At 30.4% G+C, this 18,653-nt stretch overlaps 2 protein-coding genes across 8 annotated transcripts; one reads left to right on the forward strand and one right to left on the reverse strand.

Moving 5' to 3' along the window:
• The first annotated feature begins 261 nt into the window (after positions 1–261).
• Positions 262–9,652, forward strand: LOC122528140 (cytokine receptor). 2 transcript variants are annotated; one of them, XM_043652930.1, is made up of 13 exons: positions 262–396; positions 2,268–2,856; positions 3,201–3,497; positions 3,844–4,173; positions 4,247–4,404; positions 4,485–4,656; positions 4,742–5,050; positions 5,137–5,285; positions 5,369–6,260; positions 6,337–6,483; positions 6,562–6,652; positions 6,734–6,803; positions 6,882–9,652. In XM_043652930.1, the coding sequence occupies exons 2-13, from the start codon at positions 2,283–2,285 to the stop codon at positions 8,304–8,306; spliced, it is 4,614 nt and encodes a 1,537-aa protein (XP_043508865.1). In that variant the 5' UTR covers positions 262–396; positions 2,268–2,282; the 3' UTR covers positions 8,307–9,652. The 2 variants fall into 2 exon arrangements, with proteins under 2 accessions (XP_043508865.1, XP_043508866.1); XM_043652931.1 differs by lacking the exon at positions 262–396 and adding an exon at positions 744–783.
• Positions 9,653–13,408: 3,756 nt separating this feature from the next.
• On the reverse strand, positions 13,409–18,524 carry LOC122528152 (adenosylhomocysteinase-like 1). Of its 6 annotated transcripts, none has more exons than XM_043652985.1 (11): positions 18,376–18,524; positions 16,835–16,882; positions 16,345–16,429; positions 16,066–16,247; positions 15,666–15,990; positions 15,457–15,607; positions 15,226–15,378; positions 14,985–15,150; positions 14,582–14,828; positions 14,386–14,506; positions 13,409–14,314 (listed from the first exon to the last, which is right to left on the reverse strand). In XM_043652985.1, exons 1-11 carry the CDS (start codon positions 18,475–18,477, stop codon positions 14,308–14,310), a joined length of 1,587 nt encoding a protein of 528 aa, XP_043508920.1. In that variant the 5' UTR covers positions 18,478–18,524; the 3' UTR covers positions 13,409–14,307. The 6 variants fall into 6 exon arrangements, with proteins under 6 accessions (XP_043508920.1, XP_043508919.1, XP_043508922.1 ...); XM_043652984.1 differs by having other exon boundaries at positions 16,066–16,259; positions 18,376–18,523; XM_043652987.1 differs by lacking the exon at positions 16,835–16,882 and having other exon boundaries at positions 18,376–18,523.
• Between the last annotated feature and the right edge of the window lie 129 nt (positions 18,525–18,653).

The raw sequence follows: 18,653 nt of genomic DNA on the forward strand, positions 1-18,653 counted from the left end.
TCACGAAAGATCATTGACACATTGGCAGCATTGTCGATTGATCGTACGTATTTTACTTAGAATGTGTATCACATATATTTATTCCTGGGTCCCTCTGGGCAAATGTAAACAGAATTTTTTCGCAAATATGAAGTGACACGGCCGATTTACACGGCTGCAGCTCGTGCATGGAATGTGCAATTCGTGATAATCGTGACGACTGTCTTAGTTGTTCATGAGGCCCCGAGTATTAGTCTTGGACGCGTTACGGCAACCAGAATATATACCTAGCGGGTAAAACGGGTTTACGTACGACCACCCGTAGTGTTAAGTTCAGTGAAATAGTGCGAAGACGATCTTGAAGACATTGATAGTGCAATGAGAAATTTGCAGAAATTCGTCGACTGTTTGCTGACGGTAAGTACTGTGAAACCAGTGGCATCTGCGACTACTTTGGACTTTCCCAGCTCGTGCATGATACGTCGTATTGGTTGATTTTTCTGTGAAATGAGTCTATGCTTTCTTAATTATCCAATTTTTCTTGGTTGATCGGACGAATATTTTCTACGCGCCAGTGAATATGCTGCGTGGTATCATATACGATGTTCAAGCTTCGTTACATTCTCTCTCTCTCTCTCTCTCTCTCTCTCTCTCTCTGTCTATATATATATATATATATATATATATATATATGTATGTATGTACACATACACACACACACATTAGACCAAATTCGTGAGATTACACACAATCTTACCGTGCAGCTACGTAGGGGCATATACACGCAACAGGACTGAATACGAGGTATGAGTATCTACATGGAATGCGTTACGTTGCGGATATCGTAAATAAACAATTTTAATAATTTTAATTCCATAGTCGTCTTAAATGTCTATAAGAGTGTTGTAGCTTTACAATCGAAACGATTCTATCGTGTTATAATAAATAATTCGCGTAAAAATTATATATATATATATATATATATATATATATATATATATTATGTATGTTGAGTATATGTGTGTGTACGTGAGCGCGCGCGCGTATCATGTGTGGATGAATGTATGTATGTATATATTCTTTTTTGTCTTTCTCACTTATACTACGATCATGATGGTTGATTACGTTTTCACGCTATCTGTTTCCTATTATTCCGATAATTAGTAAATAATAGCGACAATAACTTACGATAAATAAAATTATTCGAAAAATATATGTAATATGATAAATCTTGCGCATACTATTTATTTTATTTGTTATACTCCAATTTGATTTAATTGGAGCTATTGCATTCTAGCGTTTTTAAATAACAAAATTTTTAATCCATATTAATTATTTGAGGTTTCCATACATACATACATACATACATACATACACACATATATATATATATATATATATTTATTTATTTGGAATTGTTTCGACAGTTTTTCTAGTGTACATACGTTATTTTTTGATCACTATTATAAGTTTTTATGCAATTTTAAATAACGCAAGGTCCTTTTGTTCGTGAAGTTTTTTGTAAAATAAAATTTATAATGAAAGTTTTAATGACTTTAAGGGCTAAATCGTGAATTGAAATATCTCTGTTGAAAATATTTGTTTGAATTTTCTTAAAATTTTGTTTCATTTGTATTTCAAATAATGGTATTCGACCTGTTTAATGAATAATTCATTCTACATTCTCGTATCTGAGCAAGTAATCTCTCTGATTTTAGTTTGTTCCTTCATTCATTTGGTATGCATGTATGATATAGCACCATAGAATACAAACGTATTGTTCAATATACCCATATGCATAAAATATAAAACACATGTCTATGGCACTATGTTATTCAACATATTTTGTCATAATTGTGTAATCTGTTTTTAGTCATTTTTTGTATAATTCTTCATACAGTAACTTTTATTTTGCTGCTTAGTATTGCCACATGGTAAAAGATAAACATTATAAGGAACTATTAAAGGCATAAAATAAAAATGTAGAAGTGATATATCATGACCTTCAATTTATGAGGCATATGCTATCTCATTAATTACGATCTTATATTCCACTTTAGAGTATGAAAGTCTTCAGTTAGAGTTTAGCTTCAGAATCATACTCTTGCATTGTGATTTAAAATATTTCATCTTTTGTTTTGTTAGATAATTATTTTAATGTAATAATAAATTTATACTTTTATCATTAATTTAATTATAAATGTAATGTGATATTTTAAAATATATTTATATTATATATCAAATTAAAAATTATAATACAAGTAAGATTTCATTCTTATTCTTTTCAGTAATGGAAGTACAAGATGTCTTCAAACAGAGCAGCTCCCAAAAAATCTCAGCAAGAAATGTTTCAATTTTTACAATCAGATTTTAGAAATGCATCAAAGCGTGATGATGTTGTTAGATGTTTAAATGCAAGTAGGATGACAAAGACTCTGTGCTGTGATTCAGAGAAATATGAAAATAATAATATATGTGTATCAAGAAATGTCAGTCTGTCTCAAAAAATAGATGTTATTAACAGGATACAAGATAATCCATGTGACACAACTGAATTTTCAGCAACTATTAAGTGTTCATCTGATGTATGTTCAGTTTCTATGTTAAGTGAGAATGTTAATTGTAATTGTAATTATGATGTAATGCATTGTCAACAACACAAACAAATCTCACAAAGTTATATGAGTTCTATATATAATTTATGGAGAATTAGAAAAAATAGAAATTTACCATTATTGGTTACAAAAAAAGCTGGTACACAGTGGAGGAATTGTTTTTGGAGAATATTTTTAATTCCATTCATTATTTTGTTATTATGTACAACAATATGCAATGCAGACCCTAATCAATGCGCAGTGGGTTTGAAAACACCTGGAAGTAAGTTTTTAATAAAAGCTTTTCTTATTTTTAATAAAAAAAAACCATATATCTATTTTAAATTTAAACAATTAGTTGTAGTTAATTTTGTATTTTTGAAGTATTTATAACTTCTTACCTATCTCCTGTATCTTATTTCTTCTTTTGGAATTCTAGTCTTGATGCTAAATGTATATATCTATATTTAATGCACTAGGTACAGTGTAACAGTACACTAGGTACATTCAAAATTTAGAATAAACGTACTGTATATTTCAATAGATATTTGATTTAAAACATGAGTTATAAAGTAATTAATAATAACTAATTTTAAACTTAAATTCACAATATTATTATTTTTCAAGGAACTTGGCCACAAGGTGATATTGTACTTGAATATGGTCAATCTTTAAGAATACTTTGTATACTGAATAAAACATTTATGGATGCTGAATTTCCTGGAAAAAATGCTTCAGATCTTGTATTTTTTCGTAACCAAAAAGAAATGGAATCAGAATTTATTACTATTATCAATGAAACTACAATATCATTGGATATAGAAAAACCTCCACCTGCAGAAGATATGTATTACTGTAGATTAAGATTACAAAATCACAATAAGCAACTGGAAGCAGTTTGTCTAAATAAAGTTGTCGTTGGTTGTAAGTATTTCTTTAAAAATAACATAACATTAACCAGTTTTAATTAAAATGTTATAATTAATGTAATATATAAGATATAATTTCCTTATAAAATTATATCATTGATATAAACTTAGAATAGATTAAAAGGTATTTCATGAAAACAAGAGCATTCAGTGTCTGCTTTCATAACAGTTATAGGAATATCATTTAATGTGTTTTGTGTCTTGGAATTCACATTTGATTATCAATTAAGATAAGGTTATAGATACAGAAGTCCTTTTATACAGAAGAATTATTCATAAGCATTCTTAGTATTTTTTAGAATTCTAAGAGAGGATATAATCTATTTATTAATTATTAATAGTTAAACCTCAAGAGCCTCGGAATTTCACTTGTGTATCTCATAATTGGGAAAATATGATATGCTCATGGGAGCCAGTTCAAAATTATGTGACAACAACATTTACACTCGTATTTAAATTACCGGGAAGAGCAGGAGGTAGAAAATTGTTTCCATGTCCGAAAAGAGATAAAGATGATAAAGAGATAAAGATGGTACCAAATATGTGCTTGTGGGATACATCTACAAATCCAATTTATCGACAGCCATATGAATATTATACATTTATACTGAACGTAAATAATGTTCTAGGGAATGCTAGTTTTACATACAAGTTTCATCATTTCGCTCATGGTTTGTATTTATTACTTTTTCATTTAACATTGATATATTAATAATATGATTAATAACATTATATAAATTTTAGTTATTCCTGCAAAACCAGCTAATTTATCAGTTATTAATAAAACATGTGATAGTGCATTATTGCACTGGAGTGTGCCTTTTCCAATGCAGAATTTTCCACCTGGATTATTTCATAAAATCACATACCAAAATCAGTGGGATCATCAAAAAACTTGGCAGGTGAGTTTACAAATGCTTATTTGTAGTATTATAAGATATCTTGTTTGGAAGTGTAATATACTAATATGATCATATATTAGGTAATCAATATTACAAATGATATTCACGTGCATAAAAGATATTATAATCTTACTGGGTTGAAATATGCCAATACTGTATATGATGTGCGAGTTTTTATGAGAAGTGCAGTTGCAGCTGGGGAAGATAAGTGGAGTCAATTTAGCGACGTTACTTTTAGAACACCACCAAGATGTCAGTTGTGGTTTCTACAATTTTAATTTTATTGTTAGGTATTTTCCGAAATATTTTTTATATTTTTATATATTTGATATTTTAGTACCTGGCCAACCTCCAAAAACCGATATTGGAAGCTTTGAAATAGCGGAGAATAGTGCTAGCAGAGATGTATATTTGTACTGGCAAGCTATACCGCAATACTTAGAAAATGGTGATAACTTCAGATATGAAGTTGTTCGTGTAGAAGAAAATGGACGAAAAGTGTTCCTTTTCCCAAATGAAACTACGAGAACATATGCTAAATTTAATGGAATTAGTAACAATAATTATAGATTCGAAATTGTTTCAACAAACGTCGTTGGAGCAAATGATGAACGTGCTAAACTTTTTGTACCCAGTCAATTCAAAAGTAAGATTAAAACAGAAAATAAAGATTTATGATGATCAATCAGTGTACATCTGCACTGTATAAATAATAATGCATTTATGTTACAGTACCACACGAACCTATAGCATTTACGAAAATTGCGTTTGATGGAGGATTGTATGAATTATCATGGAAAGCACCAATTATGAATAAAGAAATTACAAATTATACAATTTTTTGGTGTGATAATGAACGTGATCGTCCTTATCAGTGCACTGTATTTATTAACTACGCTACGTATTTATTAAGTATTAACATAATGAAAAGATATACTGATACTAACTTGTACTATAATTGCAGGGTTACCTAGATTGGGTACATGTATCAAGAAATACGACAATTTATAATATGACTGTACCAGATCCCGACAAAGTGTATCAATTTGCGATTTCTGCAAATACAAACAGAGGTAGTAGCGGCATGGTATGGGCATCATGCACTGTAATACACAACAAAGTTGTTGGAAAAATGAAATCTGTGTGGATAAATAGAATTGGTTCTGACTATATTGAAGTTGGTTGGAAATTGGATTGTTCGGATCGCATTGGAATAGTAGAGGGATTTAATATTTATTATTGTCCCATTGTTTCACCATATGATCTGAATTGTAAAGGCCCGAAACTTAATACAACGATAAAAGCCGATCCTCATACTATCCATGGTATTGTACACAATTTAAAACCGTATACAACATATATGCTAGCCGTCGCTGTTTTAACAAAAAATGGAGAAGGATTGCATAGTGATCCTTTATATAATACAACGCTTGAAGCTGCACCAACAACTCCTCCGCAGGACGTAAAAATTACAAAAGTGACAAATACGACAATGAACATTGTATGGAAACCACCAGAAGCAATGAATGGTGTATTACGTTATTATGAGGTTTATTACAATGAATACTCACAAAAAGTTGAAGACGCAACTCAAATTGAATTGAATGATCTGTTAGCGCATACGAACTATAGCATTAGTGTAGCAGCATGTACTGTATCTTGCAGTGTGAAATCGCCTACAATTTACCAAGTTACGAAAATTGGTGTACCGGGAATAATTAATGTACCTAATGTACGCTTCATGAATTCGAGCCAAGTAATTGTTATCTGGAATAAACCTCAATATGCCGCTGGGCTCTTGAATTATTATGAAATACAATCTAACGACGGTGAAATACAAAATAGTACTAGAACAGGTAATATTTTGGAAAGAAGAATATTTTTTTAAAATCATATCTTTGTATTAATATATTTTTTTCATAAATATTTCAGAGGCTCAGTTACCTATCCCTGACTGCAAAACTATTGGACAAGAAAAATTATATCAATTTCGTGTAAGGGCTGTTAATATTGCATCAGATAATACACATTTAAAAGGTAGTTGGTCTGATCCTGGTGAGGGAAACTGTTATAGTGATGGTAAGTCCATATTTAATTTCTCTGGTTTTCGTTTCATTTTCTTAACTAAAAAACTTATATGACAATTTTACATTATAGGACCTTCATTTAGAGTGTGGGTTATAATATGGGTGATAGGAGGTATTAGTACTGTGGCAGTTTTTCTCTGTTTGGCACACCTATCAAAAAGGTATGAATAACTGTTGAAAAATTTATAAAATAAATATACTTTTGTATATACATATTTTTATTATGCGTTCATATTGTATAGAATGTGGCTGAAGTGCAAAGCTATGCAAGATGTCGAGGTCAAATTACCACCAGGATTAGCACCGAATATGGTTCAGTATATATATCGATTGTATTGGTAATAAAAGACTTAGTATTCGCTATTAATATAATTTGCGTTTTTATTATAGAAGCTTCTTCAAAAAGTGGGTGAACAACATATACGACAATCTTCGGCTGATTCAAGTGGTTGTTCAAGCGGACAAGAATCTGTTACTTCTTCACTAACATCAGATTCTCAAGTTTCAAGCGATAGTGGTACAGAAATAGATCCAATGCCGGTATCACCTAATAAATTGCTTGAAACACTACCAGCTTGGGAATCTTCAAGTCTTCGTCAGAGGAATGTTGGACTTACTAGACCAGGATTCACAACGGAAACGGCACGCTGGGAACCATATGTGAAAGTTGCAAAATCCGGAGAGCCCATTATAGCAGATACATTGTCTTTGGCTCGATCTACGCCTAACTTAACTGATAGCACAGGTTACACAACTTCGCAACATACTTGGTCTTCAACTGGTTACATTAGTATGCCATCGTCAGAAGAATTGTCTAGTAATCCCAGTCCTGTTCCTAAGGAAACCTCAACTGCAAGTGGTTATAGCATTATAGGAACTGTTAAATCTATAAAATCGAAGTCTGAAGATGACAGTGATTTAACGGAATCTACTGCGGACACATTAATACCTATCAAACCAGAATCTAAGCCCACAAATCCATACATAACTTTAGCATCTTTCGAGCAAAAACAAAAGGATAGCAAAGCTATCGATTCGTTACATGATTTGGATGAATTAACGTTTGCTGAATCGAATAAATCGAAACTAGAATCTTTGACTCCGTTCTCAACTTCTGACAAAGTTTCTAAACCATATGTGCAAACAGGTTTAATTGATTCACTAAAGAAGCCGTTTACTCGAAGTAGCATTGATAGTGCAAAGAGTGTAACGATGTCTACTCCATTTGCAGCCACGTCTTTAACCGATTCATGCAATAAACCATTCGTTTCCTCTTTTGCAAGTCCAACTACTCTGGCATCTACGCTAGATTCCTCATCGAAACCTTATGTTTCTGTGTCTTCAATTCCTGAAGTTTCGAAAAAGTCAAATCTTCAAGCAGGTGCTTTAGAATCTTCACAGAAGGTCACTATGCCCCAAACTTCAACAACTGATGGTTCGCAACCATATGTCCTCGCGAGTTCCGTATTCCAAATGCTACAACAACAACAAAGAGGAAAACCGGAAACTTCTATTTCGGAAGCGATAGACAACGAAACGGAAGATGTTACGACAGGCTATCCTCTGTGTTGGCAAACCAGCGGTACAAAGCCAAATTCAAAGTTGGATACAGACAAATCAGTTATTACGACTAAACAGAGTACTGGATACGTTACCATAGCAGAAAATCCAAAGCTAGATCAACATAGAACGTCGACGTTGTCATCACCGTATGTACAGCATGAGAGGTTTGAGAAGCCGCTGCCACAAACTACTACTGGTCAGTCAGATGAACAATACAGTAAAGTGACTGTTGTGCCAAGTACTATTCAATGAAAGAAGAAAGGTGCAAATGAATCGATTGTGGCAGTGTAGCGTGAATTTTGTCACTTTGTATAAACTTCCTTTAATATAGGAACGTTTTTTAATGAACTATGGTGCAATACAAATTTCACGTTTGTAGGTGCTTCAAAATGTAATGGATGACTAAATTAAAACTACCATTTGTTTTTAGGAGCATGGTATTTAGATCAAAGACCTGAATTGGAACATAAACTATGCATCCTACGAGACATATAAGGATTGTCAAGCGTATAAATAGAGGTGTGTTTAAAATTTTAGTGTTTTCTAAGATTCTATATAAAATATTTGATGCTGATTTAACGACTGAACTAAAAAAAAAGAGAGAGAGAGAAAGAGAGAATGAAAGAGAGAGAGAGAGAGAGAGAGAGAGAGAGAGAGAGAGAGAGAGAGAGAGAGAGAGAGAGAGAGAAAGGAATGAAAATTTAAAAATGAAGTGTCGTATAATATTCGATGAGAGAACACATCGAATATGAAACATCCTCATTTGTGAAAGTATGTACAAAATGAATTACTTTTGTATCATATATATTATTGTGCAATGTGATGTGAAAATCATCAAAACGCTATAGAGTGTAAGTGTTATAGATTGTAAGTAAATTATGTGGCATACATCCATCGACAAACAACTCGCTGTTGTCCGAACAATCAAATTTTTTGCTATCTATGGTAGTGTAATAATTCTCATTTAGAAGGACTGTTATTTAATCATTGTGAAGCTTTTAATGGACTGTAATGGACTGAAATGTGCAGTAATATTAATATTTCGAAATACGTCCAAAACGATTTGAAAATTTTCAAAGATGTTTTTGTTTGAATTCTTTTATATCGTGAATCATGACTTCCAAATACATTTTTTCGCTCTATCATACAGGATAATAAGATGCATACATAATATCAATCAATCTTTTTTTTTATTCTCAATGAAACTGATATTTGTATTGTTCTAATTATTAATTGTTTCTTAGAATAAGACAAATATTCGTGGTAAAGGCAGAAAAAAGAAATTGTTTGCAATTATAAATTATTTATATGCAAATCAAATTGATAGAGGTAAAAATTTACGGTTTTTGAATCATTCGTTTGCTAAATTATGTACTGTGCACAAAAAGATTATATTGATTTTTTTCGTTGAACTACAATCATATGCGCAATTTGTCTATCTGTGTAGATAATTTATAAATCGTTCCTGTAGTACCTTACTATCATTAGCATTGATTGATAGAAAGCAGTAAAAGAAAAACTATGGCAATAAGTACAGGGTCAAGGATAAGAGATAAGGTTAAGAGAAAAGGCTAATTAAATCACAATTTTGAAATCAATTAGAGTTTGCATGTTTCTTATATATTCTTTATTAGTTGAAAACGTTTAAGTAATTGAAATGAATTTAAAAACACGGTTCTTTATTTTTTAACATTTTAAATATCATTGCTGACTGCGTTAAAATTTTTTAATAAAATTTCAAATCTTGTAAATAAAAGAAATTATTTAACATACGATTTTAGATCAACTTCCATCAGTAAATAAATTGTTTTAAAACTTTTAATAAAAATTATTTTAAAAATACAGAGTCATATATATAATTTTGCCAGTCAGTGATATGGAATAAATCAAGATATGCTGAAATCAATATTATATAGTTAAACAGTTTTATCTTGCAGAAATTTTAAGGAACTATGCAATGCCATTGAATCATTTATACTAAAAAAGGCATGATCATATATAATATATTATATATGCATAATACCTTAAGCTAGTCATCGACTTTTTGAAAGGGCTCTTTTAATGGGCTCTTTTAATGGTTATTGTTTATAGTCAACTAGTTTATAATCAGTGTGGAGTTCATAATCAACTATTAAATAAATTCTTTTTTTAACTCCAAATTAATTCTTCATTAATGATTTTGTTAACATGTAAATTGTTTGGGCTGAATGATTTTTGTATTTCATTCGTTTTACATGTTCAAACATGTCTCAGTCGTGACCAAACTCGTTAGAGAGGGAGGGCTCATGGCGGTAACCCCTATCTTGGAGTCGCTACCAGACTCATCAGAAGGGAAAGGGGGGGGGGCTGGTTGATGGCGGCGACCCCTATATACCAAACACGCTTTGGTTGTTAGGGGTCTTTTCTAGACCTGGGCATGTGGAAATAATGGGTGTCACCCATCCTAGAGCTGATCCACACGTTGGTCGCTTAACCTGATTGATTGCCTTCGATCCATCGGTGTGCCGCACCCACTTGCCAGTTGTGATTTTATATGTTTAAAAATTATAATATATGATCATGTATTAGCCGCTACACATTGTTTGAACTTGTAAAACGGTATTGAAATAAATACTACGGAAAAATTCGATAATCCGTGGTACTTTCTCTGAAGCGAGATTATATATATTCGTATATTATATTATTGTTATTAAGAAAGGAGCTGCTAATATTTAATGAATCGCGTGTAATCTGTAAAAAATACTGCTTAGTAAATATTCAGTAAAATTGAAAAAAAAAGATTAGGAAAAGAATAATTAGACGATGATAGGCTAGAGTCTATATTGGATATTGTAAGTGGATCAAATAAATGCATTTAATTTGTAATTTCACATTCAAGGAGGTAGGTTTTTTCTTTTTTCTTTTTACAGAAAATTTCTTTCGCGAAATTTAGACACGATATTCTGGAAGAAAATTTTATTGCCGATCGATTTGTTTAAAAATTATCACTTGTATAGATCCATGGAGGATCTTTAAACAAAATAGTGGAGTAAAGAAAAAGTGAAAGAATGAGTAAAAATATAATAATGCCGACTTTTGTAAAAGGAGAAGCAAAATGCACGAAAAGCACGCAAAATTTTAAAATATGCTCATGTTAAGATAATTAAATATTTAATGGTAAGCGGTAAAAGCTTCTAGATTGATTTAGAAAGTAATCAAGCGCGTTATTACTTTATTAGGTTTTACATGTCTACATTGTATATATAATATATCTATTATTATCTATTTTTGTTACATATTTATAAATGAAAAAAAATTTGCACACTATAAATATATATAGCTTAATCTGAAAAAAATTTTAAATGATGCAATTGTGATTTATAAATTTTAAATGATTTATAAATATATATATATATATATATATATATATATATATATATATATGTTTATAAAAATATATTGATAGATATATAAGATAGAAGATATATTGATGATTTACGTGACATATTTCTATTATTAAACATTTACCTCTATCGATTATTAATTTGCCTTGACCAGGCATATATAAAACGATTTCTTTTTTCTCCATTTTTTATGTAATCAAACAGCCCTTGTATAATTTAGTAGCATGTTAGGATGTTTATAATATTTATGTTATATATTTTCATTAATATTCTGGGAGCTCAGTATCATAGTAAGTTAAATAAAATTGAAACGATAAAACTAATTGGTATAAAATCATTTTATACGATGCAAAGCAATTTTAATGCAATGTTTCACATAGATAATCGATTTATGTAAATATTACCTGTTTTCCCTTTTTATGTGTCACATAATCGCATTACGTGCTCTCGTGAATTGTTTTTGTCTGAGCTCCCTGATTATAGATTTTTTTTTTAACATATATTCAGAGTGCAGTGAATTGTTAATGCAGATTATTAAATTTTGATTGAAATATTTGTTGTTGACATAGTGAAAGAAAGATGTTTAAAATTTCGCTCTATGTATTTTACATGTGCCTGTTTGTTTCTGCGGAAATTCAAATTTTTGATCATTCGTAATAATCATTTTATCCTTGAGCAACATTAATATTCATAAACGAAATAATGTTCAGTTGCACTGATGATGAATGTTCCAAAAATATTGGGATGCTTTTTTTTTGCAGAAATATGCAGACATTGTGCTAATAAAAATTGTGCTAATATTAATCGTGGAATACTGCAATTTCGTATCTCGTTTGAAAAATTAAAATTATAAATGAATTTTAGGAATTAATATGTCAGAAGAAGAGTCAGGTTGTTTATGAATTAAGGAGGTAATGTTCTGATATCGTAACAACCATATGCGATTGTAACAAAAATATTAAAAAATAAAATCCAATAACAGTATTCCAGGATGAATAAAGCATCTCATGATAATTAATTTACACGCAGCTAACTATATATATATTAATTCTAATAAGATCTTGTACAGAGTATTGTAAAATATATTTTTACTACATTTTTTTTTTTTGGTTTCATTATTTATTTCTTTATAACACGAAATTGTGTTTTAAGTTCATTTTTTGTAGATCGCTGCTGTTATGCCATTATGTATGCCGTATGCCATGCCGTCGAAACTTGCCATTTATATTAGATTCATTTTTACGATCAATCCCAAAGTTGTTTTGTTTTTCAATACTCATATACGGATCGCAAGAAAAATACAAGAATTCTTGTAAAACTTTATCTTTCAATCGATGCTGTTAATAAGCGCTTCAGGAGCCATTACTTTATAACAATTATACTGAAATATATTACATTTATATATATCGACCTGATGTATTTTGCTTATTAAATCTACAACATATTCCTTCATTATTTTTAATTATTAATTCATGATATTAATAATTTCTGATGTACTAATGAAAAAGTAAAATTCGAGAGGTCAATATATTTTTTATTTATCGCGTAATTTTTTAGTTGTATATATTCATATTATAGAAAATAAGAAAAATTTAGTATAAGAAAGATTGAAATTCTTCTATGTATATACTTTTCTGTATAATTAGAAAATAACTACAGTATTCCATAATAATCCATATACGTGTATGCAGTCTTTATTTAGATTCCATTATATTCATATATTGATTTTTAATTCTTCTTTCACCGTGATTACATCCATTTAAAAAACATAAAACATCGATTATTATTGTTATGTTTAATAAATTAATTCAAGTCTTTCTTAATTGAATTTTAATTAAATTGAAATGAACGATGAGATTAAGTAAAAGAGGCAAAAATATAAATTTACGTATTTTAATTTCAACAAGTAATTTATTTTACATATAAAGCATAGTTGGAAGGAACAGGAAATATACATCAAAGTAAACGTGATTAGGTTCAAGGCATCATTGATGTTTATTTGATTTCTATTTTTCCTTATTTTTTATCAACGGATGATATGACCAATTATAAAAGAGTTGATTTTTGTCTAATTTTTCTTAAATAATTATGTACATAGTTTGAATTGCTTCATTTTTACAATGTTTAAAAACAGAAATACTAAATTGAAGTATACGATCATTGTTTTGATAAACAAATTGAGTACAATTACTAGACGTAATTGCAAAGATATTAACTCATTAGAAGATGATCATCATTATACTTCAATTATTCATACAACAATCAATGTCTTGTAATGTTAGTCCTCTATGTATATATACATATTTCCAATATTACAATTCATTCATGTTAAAACGGCCGAAGATAATATCTAACAAATCAAAAATATTCTCAATACAAGTTTTTGAATTACATAGTCTATAGTGTTACAAATGATTTACGTATACAGATCTTTACAGGAAATTTTTTTCTTAACATCGTTTTAAAGTCGTTACAAACTGTCATTTAGCAAATTATACTTCGATTCAACTGAACAGCTGCATATGTATTCCTATGCATGCTTAATCATAAATTAATCGCTATATACTCATGAATGTTATGAATTAAATATATATTTATTTATATAAATTCTGGTGATTGATTATTGCAGCCAGTAGTGAGACAATATTTTAGTTGGAATCATAAGGAAATATTTTTTAGAATATATAAGGAAATTATTAACATTATTTTTATTTAATAATAAAATAGAATATATCTTATTCTATCTTTTTATTAGTTCGGATAAATGAAATTAATAGAAGAAACTTCAATAAAACGAAGCAGCTATTTTTTTTAATATTCATAAACATAAATTTCAAATATACTGTACCATATCATTTATCCGCATATTTTTAATAGCTGAAATAAATTTAAATAATAATTTTAAATGAATAAAAATAAGCGATAATTCAGATATAAATCGTACGAACCGGTAATAATTAGGCTTAAAAGGTCCAGCCTTATTAAGACCCATATATTTGGCTTGTTCATCTGTTAATTCTGTTAAATGTGCATCAAATGTCGGTAAATGTAATGATGCCACGTACTCATCTATCGAGTTATATTATTATTTTACAGCTTATTTTAATTGAACAATAATGGAACATAAAAATATTTTATGCTTACCCATTTTTTTGGGTAACAGATAGACATCACTTTTATACCGCCCTGGCGGTGCGTTGAAAAGTTCAATTAGTGCTAACGCCTGAGTAGCAGCTGTGATCGACACAACAAATGAAGGAATGCTGGAACAAGACAAGTTGACTAATCGGCCTTCCGCTAATAATACGATGCGCTTTCCATCTGGCCAGATAACATGATCCACTTGAGACCTTACTTTTTCCCAAGTTAAATCGGGCGTGCGTAAACTGTTCTGTTAAGAACATATTAAAGGAGTCTTAATGTCTTATCAATATATTTCTTTTTGTTCTGAAATATAAGAAATACGAGTTTTTCCCTACAAACTCTAATTGAGAATCCAATCAAATTTTAGAGAAACTAATTAAATATTGTTAGAACTTGGACGTACAATATCTATTTCAGTATTGCTGTGTCCCATATTGCACACCACACAGCCGTTTTTCATTTTATCCATGTGTTCTCGCGTAACTACATTTTTATTGCCAGTTGCGGTAATAACAATGTCTACATTTCGGATGACTTCGTTCAATTTCATTACTCTAAAACCATCCATGCTGTAAAAAATACACATATGAATAATTATATTATGCTTTATATAATATATTTTTATTTTATTTCAAATTATCCACCTTGCTTGTAAAGCACAAATTGGATCGATTTCAGTTATATAAACAATACAACCTAAACCCTTGAGAGCTTGACAACAACCTTTACCAACTTCACCATAGCCGCAAATTACAACTTGTTTTCCACCAAACATAATATCTGTGGATCTTTTCAAGCTGCAATAAAATATTTAAATAGAAGCAATTGGCAAATATTTTTGATGTATATCAATAATCGATTTACAACTGATTTACCTATCAATAATACTTTCACGGCAGCTATAAAGATTATCAAATTTCGTTTTCGTTACGCTATCGTTGACATTCATGGCAGGGACGGATAATTTTCCTGCTTTTGATAATTGGTATAATCTATGTACACCTGTTACACTCTCTTCAACAATTCCTGAAAATTAATATTATTAATATTATCTATCTGATTGCAAGAGGAACGACGGTCAAACCTTGAATCATTTTAAACATAGCATTATATTTTTTGAGCATTAAATGTGTTGCATCTCCACCGTCATCTAGTATCATGTTAGGTTGCCAATTTTCAGCGGCTACACATTTATCAATACACCACCAAAAGTCTTCTTCTGTTTCACCACGCCAGGCAAAAATTGGATAACCAGCATGAGCTAGAGCAGCAGCCACTTCATTTTGGGTAGAATATATGTTACATGCTGCCCATCTAACTTGTGCTCCCAAATGCACTAAAGTTTCAATAAGAACAGCAGTTTGAGCATTGATATGAGTGCATCCCACGATTTTAGCATTTTTCAACGGCTGTTTAAAATAATTACTCATTATGTACGTTAATATGTTCGCTTAGTTTTGCGTTTGCTCAGACAATTCCTATACCTTATCATCAGCGGCACGTTTACGAAGTGCCATAATTCCCGGCATTTCTTGTTCTGCTATTTCTATCTCTCTTCTGCCAAATGCATGTTGATTAATATTGCGTACACAGAAATCTGTGAAGCCATTTTCAGTTTTTTGTATTTTTTCACGAGGTGACACATCATCCTCGTCTGACGAACTTCCTGTATAGGATGCTAAAATTAACCGCGACGTATTAACAATGATTTGGTTATAACAATCAAATGTACAATACTTTAATAAACGTATATACGTTCATACCAGAACTGTAACTGTCTGTGCTACTGGCTGATAATGATCGACTACGATAACGGCTAGACTTCTTTAAGGCTCCAGACTTGGAATCCTAAACATTTAAAATATCAAATTACCTACTTATAAAATTACGAGAAATACATATTTCTCATCTTAAAAAGGGCTGCAGTAGATGGAAATGGACTATAAACAGAAAAATGTAAATAAAGCTATTTTATTCGATAGAATGGACACAGTTTAATATAGACGACTTTCAGCGTACATCATTTGAATTCATATCATGATTCATGATACTTGCAGTTTAGCGATAAAAAAAAGGAAATCGTCTTATTATTACTGTGTTATTTGATGGGAAAGCAAAAATGATAAACCATTGGCACATACCGTATTTATGTAGTCATAGGAATTAAAGCAGCCCTGAGGAAATTGCAAGGATTGCTCTATGGAAAGGAATACAAGTTTACTTTGTGTTTTGTACACATATATTCTTACTTACTAATTTTGTTCTCGCGCCGTGAAAGGCACTATTTGATGCCTCTAGGCTCTGAAATCACAATAACCACCATTTCATAATTCAAATTGGATCAAATTTTTATAGTACAGTCCGTAGTTAGGTACAAAGCTCCCAAAGGTTGTACTTGTATGTAAAACTTGATTTATATGAAATAGTTTTACGTAGACAAAAGTATCTCCCCCCTTTTCTTTTTTGTTTTGTATTTGTTCCTCAGTTGTACTCAAGGCATTGGTTCAGTAGTGCTAATTGTGCCATGCCTATATGGTGTATTTAGGCATATAATGAGCGATGCATGAGTGATTGGTACCGAACCTACGGACTACTGTGGGAATAATGCTCTATATGTAAAATAATACAAGCGCCTTGATAGCAGGCAATATGTGTGCATGCAAATCACCTCTTAATTTTTGCATTATAAAAGTTGAAATTATATAATGTACTATGCATTTGATACCATTGAAGATATTAGAAGACCTATATTTTTTTCATGATACAGTTGGTATACTAAAGTACTATTATACAAAAATAATAAAAAGAGCCATAAATTATAAAAAAATATATGAAAAAAACGAAATATCTTTTGCCTGAAAAAATTAATATATTATTAAAAGTATTCAGCTTTTTAAAACATTTTTACATTGAATATGTAGAATAGAGTACTTAAAACATTAATATCTCAGAAGATGTATTGTTCTTGTGGCTGAGCTCATGTATATGAATTGTCTGCAAGTTTCATGCCAATTATCATAACATTATCTGTATATTGTGTAACAATGATGAAGTGCCAATTACAATTGCTTTCTAAATGAAAAAGTATTTCTGATGCATAAGTATATATTTTACTTGTTCATAAATTATTTTTATTACTGTATATATACAATAACCTTCAATAATATTATTATATATATTTACAACATATTATGTTATAAGCTCATCATTTCAATTCATACTAATTTAATAAATAAAGCAGAATTTAAGTTCAATCAATAAATTGAGTTAGCATTCAGTATTTTTAACAATGGATTTATGTTGAAGTTATTTTATGATGGGATTCAGTTTGCAATAACAGTAGAAGGAAGTTATTTGTTTGACAGTTAACAGAAGGTATATACAAGACGATACATTAATTAATACCATGTGTTGCATTACATAATAGCAACATGTGGTCATAAGACCTAACGGGGTTGGGCTGAGACGTGACAGAAAAAACAAAACACAGGTAAAAGAAGATAAAGACAAATGAAAGACATAGTACAAATAATTTAATAAAACGAAGACATAGAAACGAATGAAATGAAAAAATGTACAGTATTTTTATTAAATTATTGTCCTCTGATGAAAACGAAGGTGTAAATTAAAGAAGAAATATGTTATTCTTACAGGACTAATTCAATTAGCCAGAAACTAGTACGGCGGTAAATACAATACTCGTGGCAATACACTGTCGTGATTTTACATTATCAAAGTCGAAGTTAAAGTAACCCGTTTATTTAATTTTCTGCCGATAGTATACTTCAATTTACCTTGCTACTTGATGCTGGATCAGTGACAGGACCATCGGTGACGGTATTTCTAGCATCTTTTCCAGACGACGAACTGTTCACAGCATCCCCGCTGTCAGCCATTTTCGATCCCAAGTCAAACTAGTGCGTTTGTCAAACGACAGGTGGTGTCTTTATACTATTACAGGAGCGTAATCACGATGCGCCTACGACTAGGTGCTTTTTGTCGATACTATTCATAAATAATTGATTAATTTAAATAAATAATAATCAACAAGAACAAATCATTGTTTCCTAAT

Source organism: Frieseomelitta varia, unplaced genomic scaffold (genome assembly GCF_011392965.1).
Source record: "Frieseomelitta varia isolate USP_RPSP 00005682 unplaced genomic scaffold, Fvar_1.2 scaffold_246, whole genome shotgun sequence".
Taxonomy (NCBI): domain Eukaryota; kingdom Metazoa; phylum Arthropoda; class Insecta; order Hymenoptera; family Apidae; genus Frieseomelitta; species Frieseomelitta varia.

Bases quoted from the DNA above. Each gene is read 5' to 3' on its own strand.
- LOC122528140 (XM_043652930.1), top strand. From the start codon at position 2,283: ATGTCTTCAAACAGAGCAGCTCCCAAAAAATCTCAGCAAGAAATGTTT. The intron at 5,051-5,136 runs GTAAGATTAAAA...TTTATGTTACAG, and splicing joins TGTACCCAGTCAATTCAAAA to TACCACACGAACCTATAGCA. The intron at 5,286-5,368 runs GTATTTATTAAC...CTATAATTGCAG, and splicing joins ATCGTCCTTATCAGTGCACT to GGTTACCTAGATTGGGTACA.
- LOC122528152 (XM_043652984.1), bottom strand. From the start codon at position 18,477: ATGGCTGACAGCGGGGATGCTGTGAACAGTTCGTCGTCTGGAAAAGAT. The intron at 16,883-18,375 runs GTAAATTGAAGT...TTGTGATTTCAG, and splicing joins ATCCAGCATCAAGTAGCAAG to AGCCTAGAGGCATCAAATAG. The intron at 15,379-15,456 runs GTAAATCAGTTG...ATTTTATTGCAG, and splicing joins CGTGAAAGTATTATTGATAG to CTTGAAAAGATCCACAGATA.